Genomic DNA, 12,347 nt, shown 5'->3' on the forward strand with positions numbered 1-12,347 from the left:
AATAATAATATATATATATTTTTTAAAATAAATAAAATAGAATTAGCGTATAATTTTATGACCAAATAAAATGATTTAACAAATGAATGAAAAGCAAATATATACTGTCTCTTCAAACAGTAGATACGTGGTTTACCATGTGGATATGTTTATGGTTTTACGAACAGATAATTAATTCACAGACAGTACACGTACAGATCAATATGGGAAACCCATAAGAATTAGGGGGTAGGTCTATAGGAATCGTTTTCTCTTATAGAACATGCTTGGAAATGGGACGATATGTCTGATTCATCCGATCCGCTAGGTGGCAGCATTGAGAATGTGAACGTGGAACAAAATCAGCAGAACCAGTCACTACTTCCCTTGCGCTGTGGATTCATGTGCGTTATTGTTTATCTTTGAATGCAAAAGTGTTTATTGCAAACGGGGATTGCAATTATTTCCTGATATTACTGTACTGGCTTCTCAGTAAACCGACTCTGAACACCCATGCCCGCCTCAGATTGTTGCCTTCGTCTCTGCAGGTAGGCTATTTGATGTCTCTTGCAGTAGTAACTAGCTAGCTGATGGTTAGCTAGCTCTGGTCCAGTGCGTGTTATTCTATTTAGGAGCAACTCGTTGTTTTCGCGCGATTAGACCAGACCAAGCTGACCAAGCGTCATAAATCAGCCAATCAACTGAGTAACTACAGTAGCTATCGCTTTCCACAATGTAAGCTATCAAATACACTTCGCTGCAAGTATCTAACTGTCAATATGTAATCAATGCATTATTCATCCAAAAGTAACTTAGGTACTGCTTCGTTTTGCACCAACAGAATGCATTTGGTTGACTTTTTTTTTCTCCTTAAAAAAAGAGATCTCTCTTGCAGCAAAATATAGTGTTGAATTTCACTATGAAGATCTATTTATCCTATAATTATTTCATGGATTTTTAGGTTAGGGATGTGAAAGGTTTAAAAACCAGTAAGGGGGTCTTTCTCACCAATTATAGTTTATTTAATATATCTACTTTGGAGAGAATGCTATTGGTTTCCGAGTCAAATTTATATTCTTCAATCTTACATTGTACTCTTAATTTTCTCAATGCTTATTTACTTTCTCTCCATTGAATCCATTATTTCTTACAGATGATGACCAGCTCTGTCTTTAAAGGAGAGGACAAGACATCCCCCACAGGGTTCCAGCCTAGAGTTACAAGACCCTGAGACAGAACCAGTTTCTCTGCCCAGATTGAGACTAGGGGTAATGTTCCCCTGCTCAGACGTTGCATTCATCAACCAATGGTTGCCTGCCACGCCATCAACTGTGTCTTCGACTGACAGATTGCTATAACATGATTTGGTTAGTTGAATCTTAAAATACATATCCAGGCTATGTGAGGTCAGGCGTCAGCAACTTCTGAGCAGAGGAACGCGCCTTACATTAACTCAAAATGGAGGGAGGAGATTTACTGCATAGCGTTAGCCTGAATCAACTCAAAATGGCTGCTGTTGTTTCTTTACCTATCGTGAGACTCCACAGACTAACGAAGGATCAACTGTCTCTCGCTGCTCAGAAGAACAATAAGAAACCAGGCAGAAAACCAATGAAGAAAAACTTCACCACCAGCAGAGGAAAAGGATCCACAGGAAAAGGAAACAACTCTGCTGACAGCAAAAGTGTTTCTAGCCAGGAATCACCGGCCCCTAAGTGGTGGGGTCGCCCCAAGGGAACCAAAAACAAACCCAAAATAAGTCTACAACTCTCCAGCGCCATCTTGAGGCCTGACGAGATAAAACAAGAGGTAGGTTTAAACTTGTGGCTTTTAAATGAACATTTAATTGAGATCTTGTATCGCATTTGTGAATGTTACAGTTATATGTTTACTAGATATCTGTCTGTTTGAATGTTACAGTTATATGTTTACTAGATATCTGTCTGTTTGAATGTTACAGCTATATGTTTACTAGATATCTGTCTGTGTGAATGTTACAGTTATATGTTTACTAGATATCTGTCTGTTTGAATGTTACAGCTATATGTTTACTAGATATCTGTCTGTTTGAATGTTACAGTTATATGTTTACTAGATATCTGTCTGTTTGAATGTTACAGCTATATGTTTACTAGATATCTGTCTGTTTGAATGTTACAGTTATATGTTTACTAGATATCTGTCTGTTTGAATGTTACAGCTATATGTTTACTAGATATCTGTCTGTTTGAATGTTGCAGTTATATGTTTACTAGATATCTGTCTGTTTGAAGGTTACAGCTATATGTTTACTAGATATCTGCCTGTGTGAATTTTCTACATTGTAGAATAATAGTGAAGACATCAAAACTATGAAATAACACATATGGAATCAAGAAGTAACCAAAAGTGTTAAACAAATCAAAATATATTTGAGATTCTTCAAATAGCCACCCTTTGCCTTGATGACAGCTTTGCACACTCTTGTCATTCTCTCAGCTTCATGAGGTCACCTGGAGTGCATTTCAATTAACAGGTGTGCCTTGTTAAAAGTTAATTTGTGGAATTTCTTGTGTTTGAGCCAATCAGTTTTGTTGTGAGAAGGGGGGTATACAGAAGATAGCCCTATTTGGTAAAAGACCGAGTCCATATTATGGCAAGAAGAGCTCAAATAAGCAAAGAGAAATGACAGTCCATCATTACTTAAAGACATGAAGGTCAGTCAATACAGGAAATTAAGAACTTTGAAAGTTTCTTCAAGTGCACTCGCAAAAACCATCAAGTGCTATGATGAAACTGGCTCTCATGAGGACCGCCACAGGAATGGAAGACCCAGAGTTACCTCTGCTGTAGCGGAAAAGTTCATAAGAGTTACTAGCCTTAGAAATTGCAGCCCAAGTAACAGACACATCTCAACATCAACTGTTCAGAGGAGAATGTGTAAATCAGGCCTTCATGGTCGAATTGCTGCAAAGAAACCACTACTAAAGGACACCAACAAGAAGAAGAGACTTGCTTGGACCAAGAAACAGGAGCAATGGACATTAGACCGGTGGAAATTTGTCCTTTGGTCTGGAGTCCAAATTGGAGATTTTGGTTCCAACCGCTGTGTCTTTGTGAGACGCGGTGTAGGTGAACGGATGATCTCCACATGTGTATTTCCCACCGTAAAGCATGGAGGAGGTGTTATGGTGTGGGCGTCCTTTGCTGGTGACACTGTCTGTGATTTATGTAGAATTCAAGGCACACTTGACCAACATGGCTACCACAGCATTCTGCAGCGATACGCCATCACATCTGGTTTGCACTTAGTCCCACTATCATTTGTTTTTCAACAGAACAATGACCCAACACACCTTCAGGCCGTGTAAGGGCTATTTTACCAAGAAGGAGAGCGATGGAGTGCTGCATCAGATGACCTGGCCTCCACAATCCCCCGACCTCAACCAAATTGAGATGGTTTGGGATGAGTCGGTCCGCATGGTGAAGGAAAAGCAGCCAACAAGTTCAGCATATGTGGGAACTCCTCCTAGACTGTTGGAAAAGCATTCCAGGTGAAGCTGGTTGAGAGAATGCCAATAGTGTGCAAAGGGTGGCTATTTGAAAAATGTCTATTTTGATTTAACACTTTTTTTACTACATGATTCCATATGTGTCATTTCATAGTTTTGATGTCTTCGCTATTATTCTACAATGTAGAAAATAGTACAAATAAAGAAAAACCCTTGAATGAGCAGGTGTTCTAAACCTTTTGACCGGCAGTGTATGTTTACTAGATATCTGTCTGTGTGAATGCTGCTGGTATATGTTTTACTAGATATCTGTCTGTGTGAATGCTGCTGGTATATGTTTTACTAGATATCTGTCTGTGTGAATGCTGCTGGTATATGTTTTACTAGATATCTGTCTGTGTGAATGCTGCTGGTATATGTTTACTAGATATCTGTCTGTGTGAATGCTGCTGGTATATGTTTTACTAGATATATGTCTGTGTGAATGCTGCTGGTATATGTTTTACTAGATATCTTGACGTATCATACAACCACCACTGAAGTTTCCTCTGGGACAATAAAGCTCTTTTATTCTAAACCAGGTGAAACAAGAGATGGACGAGCTGCCTATCGGTACAAGAAGTGATGAACACTGGTTGAACTCTGTGAAGCCAGAGAGCTACGACCCAGAGATGGGTAACACCAGGGGACCTACAGAGAGCGACCCCAGGACAGATGCACATCACCTGGGTATCAAGACGGAGGATGTCCCCCTGTACCACCAGGATGATGGGAGGCGGCTGCGGTCGTCTACCGTTCAGCCATTCAATCTGGCTGCGTTGCGGTCCGAGACGGAATGGTGGCCTCGCAACCAGAAGGTCCGCCGGTTCCCGTGTCCAGATTGCGGCCAGAAGTTCTTCTCCAAAACCACGCTGGAGTTACATTCCCGGATCCACACCCGGTACCAGCCGTACTCCTGTGAGGTGTGCCATAAAACGTTCTCCCGGAAAGGCGGTCTGGTCGAGCACCGACCAATCCATACGGCGGAGCGCCCCTTCGCCTGCCTCCAATGTGGCAGGACCTTCACGTTCAAATCCAACCTGACCCGCCACATGCGGTTCCACGGCGACGCGCGGCCCTACGTCTGCTCCCAGTGCGGCCAAGGCTTCAAGATCTCCGCACAACTCAAGAGCCACATGATTTCCCACAGCGGGAATAAACCGTACGTGTGCCCGGAGTGCGGCCAGTGTTTCGTCCGTTACATGAGTCTGAAGTATCATCGGCTGAGCCACACCGGCGAGCGCCCGCTGTCCTGCCCAGAGTGTCCCATGACCTTTGCTCGGCCGCACACCCTTATGATCCACCGGCGACAGCACACCGGGGAGACGCCGTTCTCTTGCCAGGACTGCGGGAAGAGGTTCAAACAGGGGTGCCAACTGAAAGACCACGTTAGAAGGAAACACACAGGGGAGAAACCGTACAAATGCTCCGAGTGTGACAAGTGCTTCGTCACTTCCGCGTCCTGTAAAGTGCACATGGTTGTCCACACAGGAGAGAAGCCGTACAAATGCACAGAGTGCTGTAGGAGCTACAGTCAGAGTGGGGGCCTGAAGAGGCACAGGTGTGAGCAGCGAACCAGGTGAGAGGAACCTCGGGGTATTCCCCAAATGGCACCCTATTCTCTAAGTAGTGCACTAGGGACCATAGGGCTCTGGTCAAAAGTAGTGCATTATATAGGGAATAGGGCTCTGGTCAAAAGTAGTGCACTGTATAGTGAATAGGGTGCCATTTGGGACATAGACCCAGTGTTCTGAGTGTAGGAACTGGAGAGTGGATCCTTAAAGCAGCACAGGTGTAAGCAGCCACATAGGTGACAGAAGCCAGGTGAGAGGATTCTCAGGTGTCCTGAGTTGGGAAACTGGCCTTTGTTTATGCAGGATTTAAAGAAGCAATCTGGGATCGGTACATACATTTTTAAAGCTTTGATTCTTGAGGAATATAACTTAGAAATGCCTCTTGAATTTAGTTAAATTGTTTTACCCCATCAGAACTCTAAGTATATGATCACCTCACCAGGCAAAACAATAGGCTGTTCCTTTGACTGTTCCATCAGTTATTGATCCCTCAATAAAATGATCTGTTTTCACTGTGATGCAGTCCCACTCGCACCTGATGTGTGATGTGAACGTTCAGGGCCGGTTTCCCAGACGCAGATTAAGCCAAGTCCTGGAATTAAAAGCAGGAGAATCTCCAGTGAAATAGGTTTTTATCCTAGCGCTAGGCTTCATCTGTGTCCGGGTAACCGGCCCTCGATGTTGTAAAACAAACATTCTTTGTATTGAAACTTTGTAGAGAAAACATCTACTATTAATGGCATGGTTAGTAGAGACTGACAGCCTTTTGTTGGATAGGATTATTAGGATGTATAGAACAGGTATGTACCATGATGATGGGTGGAACTGAGCAAATGGAATGGCTTGTAACACATGGAAACCATATGTTTGATGTATCTGATGCCATTCCACCTATTCCGCTCCAGTTACTTGACTTTTACTGGTTTCAGGTTCTGGAATGTAGTAATTTATAGGACTCATTGAGATTGTCTCTGATTTTCTCTGTCTTATCGTTGTGGTCCCGTGTGGTGCACTTGCATATCAGTATCTCAGAGAGCCATACTGACACTCATTTTTACTGTGTTTTGCATTTGATGTGATTCATGCTTTTCACTCTGTTCATGCAGATAAATTATGATTTAAACTAATGTGAAATCAACCAAATATTTCACCCTGTCATTTAAGTTAAAAGTTGTGTGGGGAAAAAAGGCAATTCCCTTAAATTGATGACTTGGCAAATCCAGCCAGTTTTCCATGTTTATTCAACGTCATCACATTGAATATTTTGGTTTAAATGATGTGGAAACAACGTCGATTCAACCATTTTTTTTGCCCAGTGGGACAGCAAGATGTGAGCATAGTTCTGCTGGGTATGTCTGTAGGAGGAAAGAGTGCATGTTTAGGGTGTAGATAATTCAGATAGTGCAGATAATTCCTTTACAGACAGTACATGCACAGATGAAAAGAGAAAATACATAAGAATTAGGTCTATAAGAATATCTCTTATAGAACATATTGTAGTATGGAAATGGAACGAAATGTCTTCATCCGCTCCGCTGGGTGGCAGCACTGAGAATGTGTTGGTCTTGGAACAAAATCAGCAACAGTAATCACTACTTCCCTTGCGCTGTGGATACATGTGGTATTGTTTATCTTGGAATGCAATTATTTCTCTGAAATGAAATGTACTGCTTCTCAGTAAACCGACTCGTACCGGACATGACCACTGCAGATGGCTGCCTCCGTCCCTGCAGGTAGGCCATTAGATGTCTCTTGCAGTAGTAGACCAGAGCTAGCTGACCAAGCATCATCGACTAGCTAGCTACTAAATAACCAGTAGCTATCGCTTTCCACAATGCAAGCTATCAAATAAACTAAGCTGCAAATGTCCAACGGTGGAGTTGATTATCAATATATAATCAATGCGGTATTTATCCAAAAGTAACTTTAGATACGGATTCGTTTTGCACCAACAGAATGCATTTGGTAGACTTTATTTTATCCTTAAAAAAGACTTTTACAGCAACATGTAATTAGTGTTGTATTTCACCATCAAGAAATAATTAAACTAGAGTTATCTTGTTGATTTTTAGTTTGGGGATGTTAAAAGTAATTTTAAAAAACGGTCTTAGACACCAATAATTGTTTATTTAAAGCTGCAATATGTAAATTTGTAGATCTGTCATTCTCATTGAAAGCAAGTCTCAGACGTGGTATATGTGTTCTATGTGTGCTATTTCTATGCTTCCCGTTCTTAAGATTTGTTTTTGCATCTTTTACTTTAAATTTTGTACACCAGCTGAAAATACGATATTGGTTATTGAAACGATACTTCACAGTGGTTTAGGGTACAATGATTCTCTACACTATACATGCTTGTTTTGTCACATAAACTGAAATTATGTGAACTATTCAAATGTTATCAACCAGAAAATGGCGGAGGGATTTCTGCATCGGGCATCTTTACTATATTAATGTATCTACTTTGGAGAGGTGATACTATTCATTTCCCTTATTCTTATTTTTTTCTAGTTTATATGCTTCTTTTCTTTCTTTGTAGGCTTAATTTTCTCAAATCGTATTTACTTTCTCTCCATTGTATCTATTGTTTCTTACAGGTGATGACCAGCTCTGTCTTTAAAGGAGAGGACAAGACATCCCCCACATGGTTCCAGCCTAGAGCTACAGGACCCTAGAATGATGACCAGCTCTGTCTTTAAAGGAGAGGATAAGACATCCCCCACAGGGTTCCAGCCTAGCGCTACAGGACCCTAGAATGATGACCAGCTCTGTCTTTAAAGGAGAGGACAAGACATCCCCCACAGGGTTCCAGCCTAGAGCTACAGGACCCTAGAATGATGACCAGCTCTGTCTTTAAAGGAGAGGACAAGACATCCCCCACAGGGTTCCAGCCTAGAGCTACAGGACCCTAGAATGATGACCAGCTCTGTCTTTAAAGGAGAGGACAAGACATCCCCCACAGGGTTCCAGCCTAGAGCTACAAGACCCTGGAATGATGACCAGCTCTGTCTTTAAAGGAGAGGACAAGACATCCCCCACATGGTTCCAGCCTAGAGCTACAAGACTCTGAGACATTAGTTTAACAGAACCAGTTTCTCTGCCCAGATTGAGACGAGGGGTAATGTTCCCCTGCTCAGACGTTGCAGTCATCAACCAATGATTGCCTGCCACGCCATCATCGACTGACAGATTGCTATAACATGATTTGGTTAGTTGATACAATGCCTGGATAGGTATTTTAAGTAAGATCTGTCAGGCATCAGCACCTTTTGAGCAGAGAAACTCGCCTTACATCACCTCAAAATGGAGGTAGATAAACTAATTTCTTTACCTATCGTGAGACTCCACAAACTAACAAAGGATCAACTGTCTCTCGCTGCTCAGAAGAACAATAAGAAACCAGGCAGAAAACCAACGAAGAAGAAAAACTTCACCACCACCAGGGGAAAGAAACAATCCACAGGAAAAGGAAACGACTCTGCTGAGGTAGGTTTAAACTTGTGGCTTTTAAATGAACATTTAATTGAGATCTTTTATAGCATTTGTATCTGTCTGTTTGAAGGTTACAGCTATATGTTTACTAGATATCTGTCTGTGTGAATGTTACAGCTATATGTTTACTAGATATCTGTCTGTTTGAATGTTACAGCTATATGTTTACTAGATATCTGTCTGTTTGAAGGTTACAGCTATAAGTTTACTAGATATCTGTCTGTGTGAATGTTAGTTATATGTTTACTAGATATCTGTCTGTGTGAATGTTACAGTTATATGTTTACTAGATATCTGTCTGTTTGAATGTTACAGTTATATGTTTACTAGATATCTGTCTGTTTGAATGTTGCAGCTATATGTTTACTAGATATCTGTCTGTTTGAATGTTAGTTATATGTTTACTAGATATCTGTCTGTTTGAATGTTAGTTATATGTTTACTAGATATCTTGACTGGTTGTAAGTTTCCTCAGAGAAAAATATTCTAATTTAAACCAGGTGAAACAAGAGATGGACGAGCTGCCTATCGGGACAAGAATTGAACACTGGTTGAACGCTGTGAAGCCAGAGAGCTACGACCCAGAGATGGGTAACACCAAGGGACCTCCTACAGAGAGCGACCCCAAGACAGATGCACATCACCTGGGTATCAAGACAGAGGATGCCATCCTGTACTTCGAAGATGGAAGGAGACGCCTGCGGTCGGCTACCAGCCAGCCGTTCAATCTGACTGCATTCCGGTCCGACCCAGAATGGCGGCCTCGCAGCCAGAAGGTCCGCCGGTTCCCGTGTCCAGATTGTGGACGGAAGTTCTTCTCCAAAACCACGCTGGAGTTCCACTCCCGGATTCACACACAGTACCGTCCGTACTCCTGCGAGGTGTGCCATAAGACGTTCTCCCGGAAAGCCGGCTTGGACGAGCACCGACCAATCCACGATGCGGAACGTCCTTTCGCCTGCCACCAATGTGGCAGGACCTTCACATTCAAATCTAACCTGACACTGCACATGCGGTTCCACAGTGATGCGCAGCCCTACATCTGCCCCTAGTGCGGCCAAGGCTTCAAGATCTCCGCCCACCTGAAGCGCCACATGACGGCCCACAGTGGGTGTAAACCGTACGTGTGCCCGGAGTGCAGCCAGAGTTTTGTCCGTTACATTAGTCTGAAGTATCACCGACTGAGCCACACCGGCGAGCGCCCGCTGTCCTGCCCAGAGTGTCCCATGACCTTTGCCCGACCGCACATCCTTATGGTCCACCGGCTGAAACACACCGGGGAGACGCCGTTCTCTTGCCGGGACTGTGGGAAGCAGTTCAAACAGGGGTGCAAGCTGAAAGAACACGTTAGAAGAAAACACACCGGGGAGAAACCTTACAAATGCTCCGATTGCGACAAGTGCTTTGTCACTTCGGCGTCCCGTAATGCACACATGGTTGTCCACACGGGAGAGAAGCCGTACAAATGCATGGAGTGTGGTATTAGCTACAGTCAGAGTGGGTATCTAACGCAGCACATGAGGAGACACACAGGGGAGAAACCGTACAAATGCTCTGAGTGCGACAAGTGCTTTGTCAATTCTACGTTGCGTAAAGTGCACATGGTTGTCCACACAGGAGAGAAGCCGTACAAATGCATGGAGTGCTGTAAGAGCTACAGTCAGAGTGGGGGCCTGAAGAGGCACAGGTGTAAGAAGAAACCCAGGTGAGAGGAACCTCTGGAGTACATCCCAAATGCCACCCTATTCCCTATAAAGTACACTAAGGCCCACAGGGCTCTGGTCAAAAGTAGTGCACTATATGGAATAGGATGCCATTTGGGACACCGTCCCGGTGTTCTCAGTGTCGGAACTGGAGAGTCGATCCTTAAAATGTAGCACAGGTGAAAAGAACCAGGTTATAGGATTCTCCGGTGTTCTGAGTAGGGAAGCTGGACTTTGTTTATACAGGACTTAAAAAGGATGTACCAATCTGTGATTGGTACATCCATTTTTGGACTTTTTGGACATGTAGCCATTTATTCTTGAAAAATATCACCTATAACTGCCTCATGAACTTACTGCAGTTAAACTGTCTTACCCCAGTAGAACTCAAAATATAAGATCACCTGACTAGGGAAATCTATAGGCCTATTCACTCTTCTATCAATTATTGAACCCTCAATGAAATCAACCACTTTCACTGTGATGAAATCAACCACTTTCACTGTGATGCAGTTTAACTTACCTGATGTGTATTGTACATGTTCAAGGAAGGTTTCCCAGACACAGATTAAGCCAAATCCTGGTCTAAAAAGCAAGAGATTCTCCATTGAAATAGGGTTTTATCCTAGGACTAGGCCCTCCTTGTAAAATAAAGAAGTTGTATTGAAACGGCCCAAATGGTTAACTGATGAATTGAACTGATCAATGAACGGACTTGTTTTACTGTATTGTGTGTATGTGTCTCCATAGTGGCAGCGTTGAGGCTGCTTCTGATTGGTAACACTGGGCAGGGTCAGAGTTCAGCAGGAAACACCATCATTGGCAGAGAGGCCTTCTGAGTGGACTTCTCTATGGTTGCCATGACCACAGATTGTGAGAGTTGGACCGGGCCAGCTGCTGCTACCGCTAGAGGGTCAACCGGACGGGCCTCCCGCTGCTCCCGCCACGTCGTCCACACCCCGGGCCTTTCCGCCGCCACAGGATCCCCACACGTTCCTGCTGGTGATCAGGTTGGGTGTGAGGTTCACAGAGGAGGAGAGGAACGCCGTCGTGAGGTGGATCCAGGAGAACTTTGGAGAAGAGTCTTTAATGTACACCATGGTGCTGTTCACTGGGGGAGACCAGCTAGAGGGGAAACCAGTGGAGGACCTACTGAAGGACAACAGTCAACTGCTGCAACTAATCAGTACCTGCAGGGACAGATATCATGTCTTCAACAACAAGGAGAAAGGTGACCACACTCAGGTCACTGAGCTGCTGGAGAAGATAGAGGAGATGGTGAAGAGCAATGGTGGAAACCACTTCAATGTCAACACACACCCAGTAAGGGAGAAAGAAGGGTCTGGTGTGGTGGTCACCATGGTGACGTTAGTGGCAGTTGGCGCTGTGTTCAAATTGATGGTTGGTGACTTATGGAGCAAAATACAAGATGGTGGGAACTTGGAAAGAAACGAAAGTGAAAATGAAAAGTTGACTCCTGAAAAATGTGAAAATCAATGTATTATGACTACATTGAATTACAGAGCTTTGATCTAAGTTTTGGTTAGACTCATTGTTGACTTTTATTTACTCCCATTTTATGTGAGTGTGAATGATGGTCATATGTCATTAAGGAGAGACATAATTGTCAAAACAGACTGTATCTGTATCATACATTGTTGTCCAACACATTTGTATGCTGAAGTCAAATTCTGTAACAAGTCATGAAATAAATAGAGATTTTTTTAATGTAAACTAATTATTTAACAAATGAATGAAAAGATCTACAGTGTACAAAACATTAAGAACACCTTCTCTTTCCATGACAGACTGACCAGGTGAATCCAGGTGAAAGCTATGATCCCATATTGATGTCACTTGTTAAATCCACTTGAATCACTGTAGATGAAGGGGAGGAGACAGTTTAAAAAAAATGTTAAAGCTTTGAGACAATTGAGACATGGATTGTGTATGTGTGCCATTCAGAGGGTGAATGGGCAAGACAACATATTTAAGTGTTTTTGAACAGGGTATGGTAGTAGGTGCCAAGCGCACCGGTTTGTGTCAAGAACTGCAACACTGCTGGGTTT

General features: G+C 42.9%; 1 protein-coding gene across 3 annotated transcripts; it reads left to right on the plus strand.

Moving 5' to 3' along the window:
• The first annotated feature begins 246 nt into the window (after positions 1–246).
• Positions 247–12,006, plus strand: LOC129845418 (zinc finger protein 184-like). 3 transcript variants are annotated; one of them, XM_055913340.1, is made up of 6 exons: positions 248–527; positions 1,133–1,788; positions 4,052–6,816; positions 7,681–8,569; positions 9,076–10,280; positions 11,029–12,006. In XM_055913340.1, the coding sequence occupies exons 2-3, from the start codon at positions 1,438–1,440 to the stop codon at positions 5,090–5,092; spliced, it is 1,392 nt and encodes a 463-aa protein (XP_055769315.1). In that variant the 5' UTR covers positions 248–527; positions 1,133–1,437; the 3' UTR covers positions 5,093–6,816; positions 7,681–8,569; positions 9,076–10,280; positions 11,029–12,006. The 3 variants fall into 3 exon arrangements, with proteins under 3 accessions (XP_055769314.1, XP_055769315.1, XP_055769313.1); XM_055913339.1 differs by having other exon boundaries at positions 247–527; positions 4,052–5,088; positions 9,076–12,006; XM_055913338.1 differs by having other exon boundaries at positions 9,076–12,006.
• Positions 12,007–12,347: the final 341 nt, after the last annotated feature.

This window comes from Salvelinus fontinalis, unplaced genomic scaffold (genome assembly GCF_029448725.1).
Source record: "Salvelinus fontinalis isolate EN_2023a unplaced genomic scaffold, ASM2944872v1 scaffold_0301, whole genome shotgun sequence".
Classification (NCBI taxonomy): Eukaryota; Metazoa; Chordata; class Actinopteri; order Salmoniformes; family Salmonidae; genus Salvelinus; species Salvelinus fontinalis.

Coding starts and splice junctions, on each gene's coding strand:
- LOC129845418 (XM_055913339.1), top strand. CDS start 1,438: ATGGAGGGAGGAGATTTACTGCATAGCGTTAGCCTGAATCAACTCAAA. Junction 1,789..4,051: donor CTGACGAGATAAAACAAGAG/GTAGGTTTAAAC, acceptor ATTCTAAACCAG/GTGAAACAAGAGATGGACGA.